The following is a 22,145-nucleotide window of genomic DNA, read 5'->3' as shown; positions in this document are numbered from 1 at the left end:
TTTTTTTTTTTTTTTATCAAGTTCAAAGATTTTAGTGTCAACTGCAGTTTGTTGTGTTGATCTTCATCTTTTCCTTTTATTGAATAAAATATTAAATCAATGTAGATGCAAATAAAAAAACTGTCCCTAGATCAATTTCATCCTTGAGATGCTTTGTGTAGGACTGAGCGGCTTAAATCAGGGGACACTGTCTTAAAAGCAGAATAAATACAATTCCACATGTGACACCATGTCTTTCCAATAGGGGGCATCTTTGGTCCTTGTTAATTACCCCACCCCCCCGAAGGGGAGGCAAAGGATATTGTTTTTGGTTAGGTTTGTTTCTTTGTTTGTTAACACTCGAGCAGCAAAAGTATTGGTTGAATTCATACCAGATTGGGTTTATAGATTGCCAGTGACCCAGAATAGATCTCATTATATTGTATTTCGGGAAAAGTAAGTCAAAGTGAATTTTTTAAATTATTATTATTATTATTATTATTATTATTATTATTATTATTTTTCTTTTTTTTTTTTTTTTTTATAGATTTTATATATATCTTTTTTTCTCCATTTACTTAAAATGGGCGAAATTTCAAATGTATGTACCAGCAAAACTGTAGGTTTAATTCATACCAAATTTGGTTTATAGATTGGCAGTGACCCAGAATAGATTTAGTTACATTTTGGGTTAAGTAGGTCAAAATTCTAATTTTTTATGAATTTTTAAAATCTTTTTTCTTCTCCCAGTTACTTATGATGGGCGAAATTTCTGATGTCTATTAAAACATCAATTATATTTCAATTTAATTCAAACTTGCTACATATATAGAGGCCATGGATATGCTGACATCACCACATGCATAGACATGATGACATCAGCTAGATCGATGCCAAAATAAGCTACAATGCATACGAGGGGCGGGGTTTGTTGTGCCTGGCACTACTTATTTGTTTCTTTGTTTTTTCTTTGTTTGTTAACACTTTAGTAGCAAAACTGTTGGTTCAGTTCATACCAAATTGGGTTTCTAGATTGTCATGGACCCAGGATAGATGTCATTACATTTTGGGAAAGGTAGGTCAAAGTTCAAATTCTTTATGATTTTTTAAAATCTTCCCCTTTACTTATAAAGGGTGAAATTTGTGTGGCAGGCGAGGTTTGTTGTGCCTGGCACCACTTGTTATACATGATGTGCATCCTGATGTAAAGAAAATATCCAGAGTTTAGTCACAAGCACTCTTGTCCAACAACTGTATCTCCATGACTTCACTGCTCCTCTGCTTTGAGTTGTGTTGGCAGGACTCAAATATTATGGCAAATCTTACTGAAAATTCTCAAGTTATAATAAAATTAATCACTGAGATTATTTTTATTTGTGTATAAAACTTACAAAAAACAGGAACAGTGGTAAAATCACATGTAAGGAGAAATGTATGGTATTACATTTGAAATATACAGAAAAGAGGAATAATACACAAAACCCACAAAGGCTATATTTACATGTTTCTCTAATCTGTAACTCAGGTGTTCTGGTTTTGAGGTGGGAATCAGACTGAAAATACAATTCATAGAAGAAGACAGTCAATATTTCTACTGACATGGTAAATAGGGGGGATGTTTTTGAGCTTTTAGCCATCCTCAAACATATGACATGGATATTCTAAATACACAGCTGAGCCACAAGGTGCATTTTGACAAATACACCTTACTCCTAATCTCTCTTGACCAGAACATCAAGAGGCAGGTTGGAAGATACAGACTTTAAAAGTCAAACCAACAATTAAATGAATAGAAGTGTAATCTGATGATTATATATTAATGACTATCCTATGTATTATACTCTATATGTTTCTTGAGTATGGAGGTTAGTTTTGATCAGAAGTTCAGATTCTTCATGGCATGTATTTACAGTGTTGAATTTTGTTTAAAATCAAATAATACCCATTAATAAAATACAATGTAAACAGGCGTAAACATCTGCATAGAAAAGATCATTTGATGAGATAAAAGTAGATGTGTAATGGATTGCCACCACATTTTGGAATTGCATGAGTGTGAATAATATGTATTTAGAATAACTCTAAATTAAGATAAACAATGTTGTAATTTATTTTCCATTTGTACTGTGTTACTCTTCACTGTATCGCTGCTTTGGTTTATACCCTTATAATATACTGGAGTAGAAAAAAATTCACACCGTAACTTTTCTAATTCTTATAACCTATATCATATACTTTTATTGTAAGGGTTAGATTAGATAAAGCCAATAAACTGCCCCAAATCAAGCTAAGATTGCTGTCAATAAGCAGTTATGACTGGTCTGGGGTAATTTCTCAATGCTTCAATACTAAACACGTTTCATGTTGTTATGAAACAGAAAAAACCCAGTGAACAGACTCCAGTTCTTCACTTCTCTCTCCTTCGCAGTAACATCTCAGACGTATGCATTTCTGTCATAGTTGCTCGGGACAGAATGAGACGCTGCCACAGTAGAAAGGACACGTCCTCTGGAAGAAGGCTGGTATGGGTATGGTCTGAAATCCAAGAATACATTATAATAAGGTTGATTTTCCTTACATATTTCATTACCAATATTACATTTTTTTGATGTATACACACATTTTTTCATTGGATGATTTGCCTTTGCAAGCACAAAGGAGGCATGACCCTCCACAAATGGCAAGTACGGATGAAGACCAACCGATGTACAGCCCCTCTCCAATTTCATACCTGTCACACAAGAACATTTCATAATCTATAGTATGTTTTTTTTGTTTTGTTTTGTTTTTTTTTTTAAATCCACTGTAAACATATTCTATTCAATTTTGAGATCAACACATTTCTGAATAGGTGTGTATTGACTTACTTCGTCCCTGGATAAAACTGGTCAAAGAACTGCTGCGTGATGTTGGCCGCATACCAAGATATCGCAATCATGGTGCAAATCCCTACAAAACACAAAATATTACAGCATATTCAAATAATATAAAACAAAGGAGGTTAAAAAATAATATTTCCAATGTCATTCAAATGCTGTAATTGTATTTTTAGGCAAAAAAAGAAAAAAAAAACCTCAATCCATGTAGTTAACACCTTGAAAACATATCTATTCCTGTTGTCCAGTCTGACAACCATTTTAGTAGGATGGTAATGGCAGGTTTTTGTGTTTTATCAGTATGTTTGTTGATATAGGGATAACCTTTTGAACTGGTGACTCATTTACTGATAGCTTGTCTTTTGTACACATAGATTTTAAGGACAGACGTATTTACCTCTCATCATCTATTCTTTTAAAAACTGAAATATCTATAGAGACTAGTATGTATTACAATCCTCTATCTGATTCTGCACTTGATGTAACACCTTTATATGATTCTGCCCTTCTGTTATTTAAACATTCAGAGCAGTTCCATGATTTGTTTTTTTTTTACCTTGTAGTAAGAAGAATACTCCTCCAATCGCAGCAATCCTTCCCTTCAAGATGTAGTTTTCTCCTCCTATTTTTGAGCACTGCATTCCTACCAGAGTAGCCACGAGGCCAAATGTCCCAAAAACAATGGAAGCGATCATCAGTGCCCGGGAGGCCTGAATGTAACCTGTAAACAAGTGCATATAAAATATAAAATCAGAAATAAAAAGATGAATTTGTTTATTATCAAACACAATCCAAGTAGATTGTAAAATGGTACACAAACCAAATTTAACTCATTGTTATTAGTAAAAGTTGAATAGAATAGAATAGAATAGAATAGAATATTAACAGATTTAATTACATTAGTATCAGTAATGTTGATGCTTTAGCTACAAGTGTCTTATTTTCCAGTTGTGTTGAGCCACCATGAGGTTCATAAACAAGAAATTACCCTGTTTTTCTAACCATGGACACAGATTTGTGAAATAACACTCATCCAAAATACTTTTTCAGACATTTTTTAGCGGCCGTCATTGCAGGAAATAAAATTAAAAATACAGTTGTAGAGATTACATCCCTGTTGAGGCCAAGTAAAAGATTTGGCTTCAAGGTTCAAAGTTTGACTATCATTTAGGGCTTGGCTATAACTGGGAATAATTGTTGAATATCAGTCAAACAGCAATAATGGAAAAGTTTAAAACATTATTACTTTGCTTGAATATAGAATTGTCCTTATATTCTTTGCAGCACTTCTCTCATTTTGGTAACAGCATATATCAGGTAGTCAGAGTGTTGAGCTGTTTACTTCATTAGACATTAATATCAGTTCCTTCTTGTGTCCTACTAAATTTCTTTCAATTCTTTTTTATAACCCTTCTGTTTGTCTAGGATGTAAATGCTCACACTTATCTTCTCCCATTGACCATAATTTATATTACCCCTATTTGTCACTGATAATAGCCAACAAAGCACTCCTGGTAAGTTTTTTAAGGACACAGTGATCTCCTTTAGGTCAAAAACACAGTAACACTTGAATATACATGTTTTTTCTCCTGCTGGATTAGAATTACTGGTAAGATTCAGTTGAATTCATTAGAATCTAAAAGGACTATCAATGCGTCACAACCCGGAAATCAGCAATTGAGGTTATCTTCCTGTCTTGTAAAGTGGTCTGTTCATCAACAACACATCCACCCTTTATCAAAACTGCTATATAACACTTTCCCATTGGCTACTGTAAATTATGGTTATCAAAATCTGGTTTCGTGAGTGGGTGGATTTGGATTCAAGCATATTAAGCAGTCATGAATACTAATAAAAAACATATCTTGGATGGCCACATACCACTTAGAGCGAGTAAAGATGGAAAATCCCGGCAGTTGTGAACTCCCGTAGAGTCAGTTGCACAGGACATCCATAGGTTTTCATAGATGGTTGATGTAGTAATAACGTTACCATCCACTGTTGAGACTTTCCAGTTTCGATTAGGAAGGGCGATCCCAACCATCAACCAGCCCAGAAACCCCAGGAGCAAAGCAAAAGCTTCCACTAGTGGATTCATATCTCCTTATGTCTTCAGTCCAAACCGTAAAATGTTATCCAGAAAGAAGATTTTATTCAAGCTTTGGCTCTCCAACCTATCTCCAACACAAATGTTTGGCCTCACAGTCTCGGTGTGCTGAGCCAATTCCCATCAACCCCTTTGCTAAGATGCTACAGAAAAGTACAAGATCAATGATTAATGCCAAAGAGCCCACTTATAATTTCCCCTATTATTCTCAACTCCATTGAACCTTTTTCAAGATGTTTACACAACTTCAGAGACAACAGAGTGCTGAAGTCCAACCTTCATACCTGCTTACGAACGTCTATAGACTCAAAGCTATTAGTCAGACTTTGACAGTCGCTTTGAACACTGTGTCAATAATATCAAACTATTATTGATGGGATTCAGGTCACATTTGCTCGTCACTTCAGGGAGGGATGATGGGAATGTTGGCAGCGCTGGGTGTGAGGGTGTGTTGCTACAAACTGACCTGATGATGACCAGGTTCGCTATTTCACAGATAAATCTGTTTGCTTCTCTCCCAGATGAGCCCAAACAACCGTCTCCATTTGTGTAACTCACACAGTGTTTGCCTGCATTGGTGCATGTTTATATATAAAGCAATACTTGGCCTCTTGCTTGTCTACATTTGGACATCAATTGAGAAGAGAAATTCTAATACTTATTCTCTCCATACAAACGATCATATAGTACTTTCTGATCCATTCGCCTGTACAGAACTAGGTCTAAGGGCTTTAGTTTACTCTGCATCTTATGCATGGAATCAGCTGCAGAAATACTGGAAACTGAGTTAATTTCTTTGAGTGTTTTTAAGTCCAAACTGTGAGTTCTTAAGGTTGACTCCATAACTTAAACTTGTTTTTCTTAATCCACCTGTAAATGTTAATTTTATGAACTGTTCATTGTTGTATATGTCCTATATGTTCTATGTGTTTTAACTGTGTAATCCTGTAACTGTGTTGTATTTGCTGCTGCCTATCTTGGCCAGGACTCCCTTGTAAAAGAGGTTCTTAATCTCAATGGGATATTTCCTGGTTGAATAAAGGTTAAAGAAAGAAATAAAAAAAAAATAAAATAAAATAAAATAAAAACTAATCTCTGTGCTGTTATCCACTTATGGTGGTATTTTAAATGTCACCACATTGGTGTAAATTTCACTCTGAAATCATTGTAAAAACCTTGAAATTTTAGCTGATTCTACCCTGTTATATCTGAATACAAGAATTAAGAACTATTAGAATTGATTAGATTTAGTTAATATTATTTTAAGGATATTACTTAGGATAGGATAGCGTTCAGCTTCTATGCTCCACATGTCTGGAACAAAGTCCCAGAAAACCTCAGATCAGCTGAAACACTCAGTTTATTTAAATCCAGGTTAAAGACCCAGCTGTTCTCAGCTGCATTTGAGTAGAGTTTTCATTCTTTCAAGCTTAAAGTTTTTATCTGTTTTATCTGCTTATCTGTTTTATCTATTTACCTAGTTTTGTTTTGATTTGTTTGTTTTATGCCTATACTTTTTATTGCTTCTGCTGTAATGCTTTTAATGTTTTAAGTAAAGCACTTTGAATTGTCTTGTACATGAAATGTGCTATATAAATAAACCTGCCTTGCCATGCCTTGCCTTGCCTTGCCTTGCCCAGGATAGTGGCTGTACTGTTAACAATTACATTATATTTATGTGTCTACACTAAGAATGGGGTACTGCTTCACATAAATATATTAATTAAATAATTTATAGCAAGTAAAGTGATATGGATTAATGTCAGTTCAACATTAAATAAATACAGTTAAAGTCATAGCACAAACTGTAGCTCATTAAAGGCAAATCAGTAGTCCTTTAGTGTTTTTATAATGGTAATAATGCTGTCCATGCATTTGTCATTAAATTCTGCACATCTATAATTTAATATAAAACAGTACAAATCATTGTCTTGTATGTATTTATAAATGTGCATGAAGTGACTTCAGCTTTTCTATTGGGTTGGACAGTTTCTGCTTTAGAATGTCTGAAAAATACAGATGTTGAATGACATTAAATACAGATATGATAGTGTTTTTTTGCTAATATCATGTACATGAAGTGTCTTCTCAAAGGTGAAAAGTACACGCTAAAGTCAAAGAATATAAAGCCGCTTTTCAGTGGGTGAATGTTATCAGTTAGAAAATGCACACTCAGCTGTTAAATACAGCTGAATCATCAGACAAAAAAATGAAAGCACTAATAATAGAAAGATATTATCAAAAACCAGACCTTTTTTTTAAGATCACACAGTCAGTTTTCTAATGCTGACATGGTGCATTTTTGATTGCTTTAAATGTAAATGCATACAATCATATTGGCCTTTTAGATCAAACGCCAAATAGAAAATTAAGACAACTACTTGACTTACCCGGGAGAGCAAAAAGAGATGGAAAGTCACGACAGTTGTAGATCCCTGTTGAATCACTGGCACAAGACATCCAGAGGTTCTCATAGATTGTGGAGGTTGTAATTACGCTGCCGTCTGTGGTGGATTCTTTCCAATACTGATCCTCTAGTGATACGAAAATCAATATCCAGCCAACAAAACCTAGGAAAAGTGCTATAACTTCAATGATATCTCTCATCTTGAAGTAATTTTCTATTAATTATTAGCAAAACTAATAGATATCACCTCTGTGAGGAGCTCTATTCGCAACTTCTGTATCTGATATACATTTTAGGAGTGTGAGAACTGACTCAGGATTTTTTTCTCAAGCACTCAAACCTGGACTAATTTGAACATTGATTTGTTGGCTGTAGCTACATTATAAGTCTGCTATTCCCGCCCAAAATTGATGACATTTCACAGGCCTGGTACGTTACCATAGAAATGTAAGTATACAATGCGCATAATTTTTTTTTTCTCCTTCTGATTGGCAGTGGAAGTAGGAATGATCAGTGGTAAAACAGTCATCAAAGCTTTAAATGCACGGGCCAAAGAAAGTTTATAACTATAATCCTTTGGCACTGAATCTTGGACATGCTTTGTGTGCTTTCCTCAGGAGACAATCTACAATTTATTGTTTTATTCTATGGTAACAGTTTAACAGTGATTATATGCAAGATACACCGAAAATAATTTAATGATGTGAGATTTTAATGTGTTTTATTAAGTTTTATGAAGTAAAATTCTTTTACACTGAAGATTGTCTGCATCATTCCTGTTAGGGTGCTCACATCATCTTCACATCATCTTGTCTGTATCCCCTTTTGAGCAATTGGTAGCTTGTGATTTTAAGGGAGGTCATTTTAAGATCCGTAAGCAAATATAATACTGAATAGAGGGAAGAGAAAACAAAGAAAGCTGTTTAAAAAGCAGCTCTTGGGTGATTTATTGGAGGCAGAAAGTGTCTATTTTAACACAGGTTAAGCATTAACAAGTGAGAGCGAGGACAAAAGATGCATTTATATTCTTACTGTTTGTAAATGCATTTGTTACACATTTCTCTTTTGAAATACAGTGTTGACATAGTACAGTGCTGTCCAATAAAAGATGTTGGATAAAGGCCAGGCTGTTATTACACACCCATATAATTTATTAGCCTTTTCTATACCTTAAACAATGAATGATGGTGAAAAAAATGTATCATATAGATATGGTGGGATTTGGTGTATATACATGTGTGATTTTATATGGTCAGTATTTGACTTGCAGCCTCTCTATTGGTCTGTGAGGATTATCTGTAAAGTGAGGTGTTTATCCTTTACTTAAGATGTTTTTTTGTTTATGATATACTTTAAACTCACTAGATAGAATTGATATCTTATCAAAAGTGAATTTGCTGCAGCCGACGAGTAATCAGGAGTGTGGTTCAAAGTTCCGTCGTATTCCTACAGTATATATGAACAGACACAGAGACTTTAACTCATAATCTTTCGTCTGTTAATATTTTATTTCCTTGTCCTTCCCTCAGTGACCTGAAGTATTTTTTTCAGTTGTGTCCGCGTTGACCTCGCTGCTTAAAGGGAAAGTTCGCTCAAAACAAGTGCAGAGGTTTTCAACCACTGACACTGACTGTGACCAGATCTCATCACTGACTTCACTGAGGTGAATCTGAGGAAAAAAATGCACAATTTAATCACAATGGTTATTTGACAAGTTAGTGGTGAATCAGTGAATAACGTGAGCATCAAAGCTTTACCCAGATATTAAAGTCTTTGGACCAGAACACAAATAAGTTTCATAATACATAATCTAATTTGCTCCCTGTCATATACTTGTCATCTGTTCTTTTTAATTTACTTCTTGCATCTAGTATTTTTAAATTAGATGACGTGGGATGGGTCACATCAGAAACAAACGTCAGAAATAAACCTATTACAGTAAGGTACAAAATCCCACAGAGGTGGGAGATAACTAAGTAATATTATTGTACTTTTCTTTGTTTTTTTTTTATATATATATTTTTCAAGAATCTATATTTTACTTTATTTGTTTTTCTCAGAACTTCTTTTGTTTTACTTACACATCTTAGCACAAATATATCTATTCCTTAAATTTTCAAATTACACTTATTACTTTAATTTTAATGCCTTTGAGGGAAATTACTGATCATTTCTATTTTGCATCACTACACACACGCGATATCTATATCCATATCAAATGAACAGGACAATAGCACATAGAAAAGATAGTCCTTTGGTACACCGATTAGTGAATATTACACGTACAATAACCAACATAATTGGATGAAAATGACATAAAAGACGCAAGAGAAAACACACATTTTTCTTTTATTTACTCAAAGTTACAATGGTTTTGAGAGTGTTTGGATTAAATCAATAGTAAATAGAGGCCTTCTGTTATACTCTGAATGCATCCAGAGCCTGTACTTTTTCCACTTTTGAGTAAATACATCAAATTAATACTTTAACCTTTTTACACAAGTATCTGTATTTCAAGAATATGTGTACTTTAACCACCTCTATAATAACCTCTTAAATCTATAAATATTATGTGTGTGTTATTGTTGTGTTTTTTATTGATTCTTGTTCTAATTCTGTTTATGGTGACCTTGGGAGTTTTGATAAACACCTTTAAATAAAATATATTATTATTATTATTATTATTATTATTATTATTATTATTATTATTATTATTATTATTATTATTAGTAGTAGTAGTAGTAGTAGTAGTAGTAGTATAAATGTACTAAGCGAGTAAAACTAGCACCTAAATCTCATCCAGTCCGAGACTTTGTGCAGTCCAATATGGAACTAAATTTAGATTATGATTAATGGGTGGGATTAGTTATGTGCTTTCAGTAAAACCTGTTCAAACAGTGTGACACACTAGTGTATAACTTTCAACAGTCACTATTTGTGCACTGTATGTAATGAAGTTTCGATGAAGTCACTGCTTCAATCAGTTGTATTAATTGCAAATATTGTAACTCTCTACATTTGGTTTAGCCTTACAGTAATTATAAGGAAGTTTCCTGGTTTGACAAAAGGGAATACACATAGCCAGTGAGCTTACATTGTAAAGTAAAATGCATCTCTTTTCCATTTTCATAGAATGAGGTTTAATTTTTTTATCAGAAACATTAAAAGGTTTGAGCAAAATAGTGCTCATCGGATTGAAAAATCAGCCTCAGCTTTACGGGCCAGTCAACATATATATAACAGCTAATAAAGTTATATAGCTCACTTTTACGGCTGTATTGTTCGTATTGTTACTTTATGATTAAGGTTTAAAGTTAGATCTGAAATGTGCCGGGGTTTAATAATTCACTCCAACCTTAACCCCCAAAAAACTCATCATCACATGTGACGTTGAGCAGTTATTGTTTCACTAAAGTAGATGCATGTGTAGATGAAACTGCAGAGAATGCTGCCCAGTTACAACATACAGTCACAGAAAAAATGATTAGACCACCCTTGTTTTCTTCAATTTCTTGTTCATTTTAATGCCTGGTACAACTAAAGGTACATTTGTTTGGACAAATATAATGATAACAACAAAAATAGCTCATCAGAGTTTAATTTCAGAGCTGATATCTAGCCATTTTCCATGTTTTTCTTGATAATAACCAAAATCACTTCAGTTCTTACATCAATATCTATGGCATTGTACTGACAAAAACAGTACTTTTAGACATTCCATGTTTTCTTTTCTGTCTGTTTTAGTCACATGATACACACAGGAGTTTGTACTTGATTGCATAACCATTGTTTTTGATGACTTTTGATGGTCTAATTATTTTTTCCGTGACTGTATATGTACAATATTTACCCTTGATATTAAATGAAATGTATGGGTCATGGAAAGAGAATGTGAACAGTTTTTCTGCTTTGCAAGATTTTATTGAATTGCTCTTAACTCCATCTACAATGTCATAAATACAATCTATAATATAAGAAAGAAAGAAAGAAAGAAAGATCACATAAAATTAGACTATCTATACATTAGCTAGTATATAAACACTGAATGTGATTTCTATACAAAATTATTTAATATATTAAATTTTGTACTGAACAAAAATATACACATTTAATCATTTTCACCAGTTATTTGTGCAATAGTATTTACATATTTGTTGCATAATGTTTCACCTATGAAATATGACATCATGCATCCACTTTTACAGTAACATTGTGTATTTCTACAATAGTATATTAACATGATCATTTGTAAATTACTATGTTATAATGTCCAATTTTATACAACAGAAAAATAATATTATAGAACGGTTTACATATTTGAAGATGAGTAATAAGTGGCACCAAATGAGCAAAGACAAAACCTAAATGAGTTTAATGTCATTAATCTTATTGGTCAATATTCATTAAAACTTTTCTCTCTTTTTTTCCTGCTGCTCTATTTTGGCTCAAAGCAGCACACATCCTCCACCTTTGGCTTCGACGTAGTTGGGGTCGAGGTCGTTGGGCAGCTTGCCGTTCTCTCCCCAGATGTTCAGCTCTCCAAACACGCCGGTCTCAATCATCTCCTCCTGCCAGGGGATTGGGACGTTGCCAGAAGCAAAGTCAGCGAAGAACTCTGTGTCTTTGTTATCAAAGACGATGCCTTTGATTTCGCTGAAGGCGCCAACATCATCAATATTTTTGGCGTAGACCATCCTTGGATCAGGAACAAATGGTGGCGGTAACATGCCTTTAGGAGGAACACACAACATTATTTAGCATTTAGCACAATTTAGCAACTATGTACCCACTTTTTTCTTATTAATGTCATTAATATTTTCCCCATTTTCCTATTGTGTTCACACAACATACACATAAATATCAAAAATAAGTCACAACCTTAACTTGAAGCTACAGGTTCACTGTTCTGAGCTTTTATAACTGGCTCAAAGTCCATTTCATACTAAAACTAAGTTAATTAACAGTAGGCAATGCAGTAGTAAGCAATAACTAATGCTTAGTTAACTGTTAACTCTTGTGCCTAGTAATCTGACTAAGTTAATTATACATTATTTGCTTAAATTAGCATCATTATTGTATTAATAAGCATGAACTAACTTTTGCTCAGTGTGTGCTCAGCCAGTCTTCTTAAGTATGTGTGAGCTTGTGGGTTTGCATATATATATATATGTGTGTGTGTGTGTGTGTGTGTGTGTGTGTGTGTGTGTGTGTGTGTGTGTGTGTGTGTGTGTGTGTGCGGGTGATAGGGTGGGTGTGGGTGGGGGGCGGTACTGATTTTTAAACTGATATGTAAAGCACTTTGTGCTACAGTTTTTAATGTATGAAAAGTGCTATATAAATAAAGATTATTATTATTATTATTATTATTATTATTATTATTATTATTATTATTATTATTATTTTAACTAATGTGTCTAAAAATAAAAACAAGTTATTAGTTAAATAATGGAGTAAGTGAAAAAAGTAAGTAAATAAAAGAGTTAAAAACACAGTTGAAACTGTGTTATTGAAATGGCCTCATGATGCAAGGTAATTAACATCTTTATTAACCATTTACTAATATGAGTTACTTAACTTTAATTAACATGAAGATGTTCAATAACAGCCACATTAGCTATTACTTTGTGCTTATTATTATATTAATGAACTGTTATTTAATGCTTATTACTGTGGTAACTCATGTAAACAACAAATTACAAACTTACATTTATAAATTGATGCCTTAGTTAAAATAACCGCCTATAGTAAATGATTACTATGTTATTTAAGTATTAATTAACTAATATGCAGTGCTAGGTGATTACTGCATTTTTTAAAATGAATGTACCTTTATTGTAAAGTGTTCTCAATTTTCCATGTGTTCCAGTGTGATGAGGATACTTTAGATGTTACCTACCTGCTTCCAGACGACCCCAGTTAATATCTTTGAAAAAGGGCTGATTCTTGAGCTCAGTGCATTCATTATCTTTGAACCCCAGACGTTTCAGTGGATCCTTCAACATCAGACCTTCACAAATATCTTTGCATTCTTTGCTAAATGCTGGTGTATATGAAACTGGATCATTGATGATTCTGCGAGCCACCTCCTCATTCTCAACCTGACGAAAAGAACCATTTCATTCATTACAGAGCTCTGAATATCCACAAAAAACTAGACATGGAAGAAAGCAAGCACCATTTTCTCCATAATTTACCTTCTCTCCTCGTACTCTGAAGGGTCCCTTGGCTGCGATCATCTCATACAAAGTGACTCCCAGTGTAAAATAATCCACTGTGTAGTCATATTCCTTCTTCTGGAGCAGCTCTGGAGCCATGAAACCTACACACATAGAGATCAGACTGTGAAGAACAAATGCACCACTCAGTTTTGTCCATCTCTGAAGTGTACATTTCTGCTCTTACCAGGAGTTCCAGCATATCCACTGGTTTTATCTTTTCCTGGAGGAAGTTCAACAGCCAGACCCAAATCTGACAGACGGACATGTCCTGAAGGAATATGGGAATAATAAAAAAACAGCAACCACAGTTAGCATACTTACAAAAGAAAAATACAGTCACCCATGAAGTTGTAATAAAATATTTCCTACTTCTCATGAAATGATTGTGACTTTTGTGATTTATTCTTGATAGATAAAGTGTAACTGTGACTCAGTATGTAATCATTGTACCTGGTCAAAGGTGATTACATCAGTACCAACATCATGGTCAACTATATTGTAAACATGTCAATAATATGTATGTTTGTATGTTTGTTGTCATAGAAACAGCAGATTCTCTGATATTTCATGTTTCACTTTTGAATATTTCTGCCTGTTACAGCACCTTGTTTTTTGTATTTTGCTGCTGTTGACACTCAATAAATCAATAAAGGGATCAGTAATGTAAAAAAAAAGGTGATTAGCCTACTGATGTGTTCAAATCAGAAATCTGCCTGAAAATAAAATTATTCCAACTTTATGTGCAACAGTGTACCTGTTTTAATGGATAGTACTGATAAAAAACAGACTAAAATGCATTGTGTGTTTAACATACACAGGATTCTCTTTGTTTCTGGGAGGTTGGCCATGGTTGCAACATATGGCATCATAGGATTTGCGGGTTTTCTCCAATAAAAGTTTCTATTATTTAACTAAAAACTCTGCGTTCTTTTCCATATAACTTTACACTATTAGACAATTTTCTTAAGCTTGATGACGAGGTAAGTGCATGACTTAGGAGGTTTATGTGTTTTCCTGCAAGAAAATCTTTTTTGTAGAAGAATAGAAGAAAAAGTCACAATTTTTTTTACCATTATTATGACCATATACAGTATGTGTGGTCATAAACACTGAGAAGAGGATGAGTAAGCAAAAATAAACAACACACAAAAAGCTTAAAAATCTCACTGTAGACCAACTACAGCCATTGATTCTGCATTCATTTTGCTTAAGTCCACCTAAGCCACAGGTGTCAAACACGCGGCCCAGGGGCCAAATCCGGCCCGTGGGATGAATTTGTGAAATGCAAAAATTACACTGAAGAAAAGTAAACACAATTTTACCAATATTCTGCCTGTTACCGAAGGTTTTGTGCAATTGTAATGCTCATGTGTAAATGATAAACTGATAAACCCAGGCATAATATTGTGAAAACTGCACTTGTTTTTCTTAAGACAATTGGAGTTGTTCATGTTATTCAGATTTTTAAGGAAACATTGGAGATGTAAACCTAATCATAATATAATTTTACTTTTTTCACTGTTATTATCTTACTGGTCTGGCCCATTTGAGATCAACTTGGGCTGAATGAGGCCCCTGAACTAAAATGAGTTTGACACCCCTGACCTAAGCCAATAATGATAAGGAAATCCGTGATATATGTGTTGTTACATTTCATAAAACGTATAGTAACAATTTATTTCATAAAAGGTTGCTGAAGTTGTTCTTTTCATGGTCTTTGACAGTGAATTTGATGAATGGACATTGTATTCCTAATTTCTGAATGTAATTTTTCACTCATGTCTTGCTTACATGCATGTGAGGAAAGAGTAGTATTCCAACATTATACAACTCTGTATTATTTATCACTAATAACTGCTGTCATCTGCACAGGTATGTCTGAGCATTTTCTTTTTATAAATGTGCTTCTTGCAGCTCTTCACTTTCTGTATGTAAGATCACACTATTTGTCATGACTTTAAATGTTCAGTAGGTGACAGTGCATTTCTTAGGACAGTTACGGTACGGCGCATAAATTGAGCTAAGGTTATGATCTCCTGCAGATTAAAGTCAGCCGCCGTCAAAAACCTATAAAAGTGCAAGTTAATGTTATCCAAACTAATCTTGCTTTCTAGTGAAGTGAGGCTTATCATTGTTTTCAGCCAGTACAGTCAAAGACGTGGCTGAGAAGAAGAATGTCTTTGTCTTGTAATGCGTGTGTATGACAGCGCTCACCTGCGTCATCCAGCAGCACGTTTTCTGGTTTCAGGTCTCTGTAGATGATCCTGTGCTGGTGCAGGTGTTCCAGCCCACAGATGACCTGGGCTGTATAGAAACATGCTCTTTTCTCATTGAAACCAGGATTTTTTTCATCCACATTGTACATGTGATACCTGAGGAGTGACAAGTTTTCATGTTTCTATGAGTTCATGAGAAAATAGAAGCAAATGAGTCGTAAAACAGAAGTAACAGGACGATAACAACAGCAGTTATTCTCTGACATATAGCTTGACACACCCAAGGGTCTTGTCTGTATATTAGCTGTGAGGTTTATCTCCCTTAGGCTGATTAGAGGAGATGAGTGAAGTGCAATGCTGTCTGTTAAATACAGAGAGTAACATGCAGCATCTACTTTGAACGTGCCAAGAGGTCAGTTTAAGAATAACTGTGTGTATAAACCTGTTATTGGTAGATGAATAAAGTACCTGAGGTCTCCTCCATTCATGATGGTCATGACTAAGCAGAGGTCCGTCTTGGTCTGGAAGGCGTATGCCAGACTCACGATGAAGCGACTGTGAACTTTCGCAAGGATCCGCTTCTCTATAATTGCTCCCTAAACCAAGAAAATCACCATGACATAATTAATACAACAAAATCTGCTGTAATTATTGAAGAAAATGGTTGAGTTGTTGACTCTGTTTGTGTGACTGTACTGCCATGATCATATTGTTGTGTGTAATTCAGTTACTGCATTATGTATTTGTTGTGGTTCAATGTCAAAATTAGGAAAATAGTATTGTTTGATTCTTGTATCAAGTTTGTGATAAAGGTGTAAAAGCACTGAGGGGTAGGATTGTATAAGTTTATACTTCTTCCTACTCCTTTTTGACCTTGCAATATTCAGACTTGTATGTGCTGAAGATAGATTCTGTACATTTAAATGTTTTATTTTGTTTATTTTGTTTTATTTTTTTTTCTTTGCATGTTCAAAATAAATAAATAAATCAAATCAAAATACATTGAAACATGAATAAAAGCCCTTTCACACTATACGTATTTTGATCAGACTGTGTTTGACTCACAGTGACTCATTTTTCATGCTTTGGCTTCTCAAAGTTAGGTGCAAAACAGTGAACACGTTTCATGTTTAGGATGTTTTTCACTTCAGGATTTTTACCTTCAACACAGGAAATTTTCCTTAGTAAATGTTACTCAAACTGAAGAAAATTTTACTCTATTCAGGTAATATTTGGTCCCCCGTAATAAGAGTAAAAGTTACTCTTTGGGTAGAGCTCTCCAATTTCAATATAGAGCCAAATTCACTCTTTTTGAGGAAAATACTTTTGACTCTAAAATAATTTTTCCTGTGTAGGATGTGTGTTCATCTGCTTTATTTTGAGTTCATGCTGTGTCATTTTTACCAGGATGGAGCTTTAGGAAATACAACGATCAGTGCCTGTTCCTACTGTTACATTGCAAACGTCTCTGATGAGCAGTTTGGTATTTTGCTTACCTGCCACAATCACTAATCCTTCTCTGATATACACCCTGTAGCTCTGCTCTTATTGTAATATGAGCAGACATTCATTTCAGACACCAATGAATCCTCAGTTTGCATCTGCTCTGACAGGTACAGTCATCCACCAGTATTTATTCTGCCTCCAAAATGCAGACTATTGCCCAGTGAATGTAATCATTTTTGGCTCATGATAAAAGCATCTACTTCAGTTCAAATAGGAGTGTTTGTGCTATAAAACTCGTATTCATCCTGCACTGACAAGCCTAAATGTTTCAATGCAATGCTGACACATTAAATGGAGCAGAGCCATAAAATAAGAAACACACCTAGAAAACATACATGAAGATGCTGTGTGTCATTGTATATTCTGAATAGATAACACAGAGTAGTTTGGCAGCTCAGTACTGGTATACAGTAAGTGAAGATGCTGTCTTGTCTTGTTGCTGACACTGTTACTTTGACGTCACTCAACAAATCAGAAGTTTAATCATCATCACCCACTGACGCTTTTAAAGGCAGTGAGCTTTAGTCTTGTATAGTCTATGTCTGGCTCTGAGCTGCTTTGTGTCTTTAAGACTGTCACAAGCTTCTTTGCATTGAGCTGTTGTGAACTAAACCTCTGCCAACATAATACTGCTTTACAATCCCTATTTTGTCATAGAGAGGCGTCTCATGTCTGATGTGTTATTGTCACATTTTGACTGGCTTCAGTGGTTTCTATAGATATGTTCAGCAGGGCCTTACGTCATAGCCTTTGCGTTTCTTCAGCCTCTTTTTCTCCAGCTTTTTATTGGCGTACATTTTGCCGGTGGCCTTTGCCTGACAGGCGAACACTTCCCCGAAACCTCCTTTACCCAAGACCCTGAAGTCCATGAACCACTCCTCATCAACAGGCTGGCTCTCCAACCACTTGAACTGCACGTAACGCAGGAAGTACATGCTGTTCTTGAAGCCGCTGAGAGCTGTCTTCTCCAGGTGTTTTAACAGCTGCTTTTCACTCTCTTTAAACAGGTCACTGCGCACATTCTTGAAGTCTTCCTTAACTCGAGTGACCGCCTTCTCCTCCAAGAAGCTGCAAAAGGTTTTTGATGATGACTCATAGTATTTATTGACTATTTTCTGGGCCTTCTGCACTCTGTCCTTCTCTTGGGCTATGTTGTAGTCTTCAATGTCTTTCCACAGCTGTCCAGTATTTTTATGGGCGGCCTCGGTGTCTATGTACTGCTGGAACAGGCGTTTGCCGATAGGCTGTTTGATACACATGCTGTCGAAGGCTGAGTCTACAGTTGTTTTCATGTGATCACAATCTCTGATGTGTGGGAGTTTCAGCCTGGCACGCATCTTCTTGTCGCGCATGGAAGCCGCTGCAGCTCCATCCACGCTGCCACGGGCCGACACATAAGCAGAGTTTGCCACCACTGTCTCCAAACCACCTATATCCATGGCTGCACCTGGATCTGACACACAAGACCAGGAAAGAAGATCATCAGTGTGGTGATGAAAGTGCTTTCACCTCATCATCATTCTATTAGATTACCTCCCAGTCCTTCAAATATATACATTGATTTTGTACATACTTAACGTATTACATGTTTCTATCCTGTCATACCTTCATCTATAAAACTAGAGGGGCAGTAGATATTGCAATCCACCGCCAAGGCCAATAAGCCTCTTTGTTCATGGTAATGGTTAGTTTCATAGACTGTTACCATTTGAACAAAAGTCTTAGCTGTAATTTTAGTCTTATTTTTGGTGCCATTAGCAAACAAGAACTGAAAACTAATACATTGTTTCATTGCAACGCCCACATTACGGCCTTTTTGAAATTTTAGAAGTGATGCCAAATTGTTTTCTCTCTCTCTCTCTCTCTCTCTCTCTCTCTCTATATATATATATATATATATATATATATATATATATATATATATGTGTGTGTGTGTGTGTGTGTGTGTGTGTGTGTATGTATATATATATATATATATATATATATATATATATATATATATATATATATATATATATATATATTTTTTTTTTTTTATTTATTTATTTATTTATTTATTTATTTATTTTTTAATCAGATCCAAATACTTAAATCTTTTGGGGTTTTTTTTGGCCCATGCCCCATCATTACAGGTGTCATGAACGTTAATGCAGCAGAGATAGATGAACAGTCAATGTGAGCAATTACATAACCTCCATAATGGATGTAATTACACTTAATCTGTTTGTTGATTACTTTTATTCCATTATTAGTACTTACAACTTATGTAGCACCTGTATTTTTTGTTTGATTGGTTATTTATTCTTTTTGTCTGTCTTGAAGCAGTAAATCTTGTCAGTCAACTCTTGCAGTGTGTTTCAGACACCTGTGTGTTTAATTTCTAACTGTGTAAACCTGTCTAAATACAGTAGGGACTTTTCCAGTTGTGAGAATCACATGTACTTCAATATTTTAAACGTAAATACTGCAGATAGTGGGAGAGAACAGAAGTTACAATGTGCTGCACCCTGCTGTTGAAAACACAAAATTACTTAGGCAAATGTTTTGTTCATGCTGCAGGGAGGATATATTACACTTGCATGCACTTGTATATCATACTTTCATCCAACACAAGGGTTTTAGGAAAATGGAGATTAATAAGGGTATTAACTCAAACTGGGAAATCCAGTCTTTTCACTTCCTCATTCCATTTGCTTATCATAAGCCCAAATTCTTTAACCAGAAGGGAAACGGTCCCTTTTGTTTCTACAACTGTGTCATGTTAATAAACCCTCATTTATAGACTTTCAATCCTGAAATGGGAAGTGTTCATGTCTTACAGGAAGGATATTTATTCATTTGCTCATGGACACATTTTTTTTTTTTTTTATCATCTTTACACAGTGTATTTCTCTATTAGTGAAAAGTGAAAGTTTAAGAAAAACAAATAATCTCTAAAGGAACCCAGTGAAAAACATAGGTATCTTTAAGATGTGGCTTGAATTTTGTCAAGATAAAAGTCACCAACACTCATACTGTAAAAACTGGGTCAGGAAATGTTGGGTGGATCACTTATCACAGTATTAAGGCTTTTTTGGTGTATATTTCATGTGTCTAAGCAGCTCTGTCTTGACCTGGTACATATAGTACTGAAAGTGATACTGTTGGCTGCACAGGTAGTGCCGCTCCTGATTCTCCATAATCCAATTAACACTGACTCTTGATACCAGAGTTTTACTTATAGCTTGGACTCCTTATCAATTAACCTACATTGCAATTTAGTTTGCTTGTATCTGTCTTTATGTCAGACACCTGAACAGGAACTAGTGTCGTTATTATAGATTAAATGGTATTCTTGGTCCATGTGTTTTAAGGTTTAGGGGAGAACAACTTAACCTGAGAATCATCCAAAATACATGTTTCTTTTAAAGAGACTTTCATTAAATATAATTTATGAACACAAGGAGTTTACTCAAATGAAAATTATTTAATTAAAAGCTGAAAGAATTCCTAGGTCCAAATACTTTTGACTTTCAAATATCTTCTCAAATATGTTGAAGATCTTTGTTAAAGTTAAAGGTAAATCTATACTGATAGAGGATCTCTTACCTTGGTTACTGGTCTTGAAGAGAGGCAAGTGAGGATGTAATGGTGATAAATTAAATCCAGATGGATTTAATCCAAAATATATTTCCTTTTCCTATTGACTCTTTGCTCTTCTGTCAACTAGAAATGATAGAATTCATCTCCTCTTGGTGTCGTAAACGTCTTTTCTGACCTCACCCTTGCCTGGCCTTCTTGCTGTTGCAGCTACGGAGTGGTGTGTTTGACAGGTTGGAGCATCGGCAGAGGTTTTACCCTGTGCTTAAAATCCTCCTTGATAGTTCATTAGCTGGTGAGGATTACACCTTGACATTAGTGGAGGGAGCAACTTGCTGAGAAGTGCTGCTGCAACTCAGCAATCACTGATTACTGATGAGGACTCGTTTTCTAATCCAGGATGGTTCAACACAGAATTAATTTTTAAGAAGAACTAATTTACCAAGTTACTGAAAAGTATAAAAGGAGGAGCCAATGCATGTCATGACTTGATATTGTACATTGGGAAATTAGGAGGTTTGTAATTTGATCAATTTCTCCACATGTCAAATTGCCCTTGGGCAAGTTGCTGAACCCCCCAGTTGCTTCCAGCATCTGTTTCACTGGTGGGTCAACATGTGTGAAGTTGTGTGTGCAAATGGGTGAAGTTTGATACACTTTCAATGCCATAAAGGTAGAAAATCACTTAATAGATGATGCCCATTCCCCAATTACATGCTTATATATTATTTAATATCCTCATCTAAAATTGCTGTGATTCAGACCATGCACGACCATGCACAAACCCTCTGACTGCAGAGCCACATACAGATCAAACTGGATTAGCTCTTATGGATGTCTAAGAGCACAGCGAGGACACTTTTAGATGTACTTGCTATAATCTTTGAATGAGCTCTTCATCTGCTTGACTGCATGACAAAAAGCCATTTATTTTTTTTTTTATGGCTAGACAGAGATTCACAAAAATTATAGAGATTCACGCTTCAGAGAAAAGAAAATGATATGGGTGGATTTCAGCTGAGAGGATTTAGAGACTGGTTGAGGAAAGAGAGAAGAGGGATTTGGATCATGTAGCTAAGGGGGAAGGAAACTGTGCCAAACTTTGAACAGCAAGAGAACCTGTACAGTAAAACAAGTACAAAGTTCCAGGGTCAGGTATTGTCTGGTATATTCAATTGTGACTATATTTTCATCAGACAGTGGCTGAATGTCATCAGCTGAACATATTTGTTGTTTTATGACCTGTTAGTTAAAAAA

At 34.9% G+C, this 22,145-nt stretch overlaps 2 protein-coding genes across 2 annotated transcripts; both read right to left on the bottom strand.

Moving 5' to 3' along the window:
* Positions 1–2,359: 2,359 nt before the first annotated feature.
* Positions 2,360–5,026, bottom strand: cldn15b (claudin 15b). The gene is made up of 5 exons (XM_030155041.1): positions 4,737–5,026; positions 3,412–3,576; positions 2,847–2,928; positions 2,600–2,710; positions 2,360–2,514 (listed from the first exon to the last, which is right to left on the bottom strand). Exons 1-5 carry the CDS (start codon positions 4,951–4,953, stop codon positions 2,415–2,417), a joined length of 675 nt encoding a protein of 224 aa, XP_030010901.1. The 5' UTR covers positions 4,954–5,026; the 3' UTR covers positions 2,360–2,414.
* A 6,389-nt stretch (positions 5,027–11,415) lies between these two features.
* On the bottom strand, positions 11,416–21,177 carry grk1b (G protein-coupled receptor kinase 1 b). The gene is made up of 8 exons (XM_030154950.1): positions 20,898–21,177; positions 18,050–18,762; positions 16,272–16,399; positions 15,802–15,959; positions 13,772–13,855; positions 13,564–13,688; positions 13,266–13,467; positions 11,416–12,098 (listed from the first exon to the last, which is right to left on the bottom strand). The coding sequence occupies exons 2-8, from the start codon at positions 18,746–18,748 to the stop codon at positions 11,815–11,817; spliced, it is 1,680 nt and encodes a 559-aa protein (XP_030010810.1). The 5' UTR covers positions 18,749–18,762; positions 20,898–21,177; the 3' UTR covers positions 11,416–11,814.
* Between the last annotated feature and the right edge of the window lie 968 nt (positions 21,178–22,145).

The sequence above is a fragment of the Sphaeramia orbicularis genome, chromosome 14, assembly GCF_902148855.1.
Source record: "Sphaeramia orbicularis chromosome 14, fSphaOr1.1, whole genome shotgun sequence".
Classification (NCBI taxonomy): Eukaryota; Metazoa; Chordata; class Actinopteri; order Kurtiformes; family Apogonidae; genus Sphaeramia; species Sphaeramia orbicularis.
The sequence above is the reverse complement of the archived record's forward strand: the minus strand, read 5'-3'. Positions and strand labels throughout refer to the sequence as shown.

Bases quoted from the DNA above. Each gene is read 5' to 3' on its own strand.
- cldn15b (XM_030155041.1), bottom strand. From the start codon at position 4,953: ATGAATCCACTAGTGGAAGCTTTTGCTTTGCTCCTGGGGTTTCTGGGC. The intron at 2,929-3,411 runs GTAAAAAAAAAA...TGTGTTTTGTAG, and splicing joins AGTATTCTTCTTACTACAAG to GGATTTGCACCATGATTGCG. The intron at 2,711-2,846 runs GTAAGTCAATAC...CTTGTGTGACAG, and splicing joins CAGTTTTATCCAGGGACGAA to GTATGAAATTGGAGAGGGGC.
- grk1b (XM_030154950.1), bottom strand. From the start codon at position 18,748: ATGGATATAGGTGGTTTGGAGACAGTGGTGGCAAACTCTGCTTATGTG. The intron at 13,856-15,801 runs GTGAGCGCTGTC...ATATTCCTTCAG, and splicing joins CGTGCTGCTGGATGACGCAG to GACATGTCCGTCTGTCAGAT. The intron at 13,468-13,563 runs GTAAATTATGGA...TCTTTTCGTCAG, and splicing joins TCAGAGTACGAGGAGAGAAG to GTTGAGAATGAGGAGGTGGC.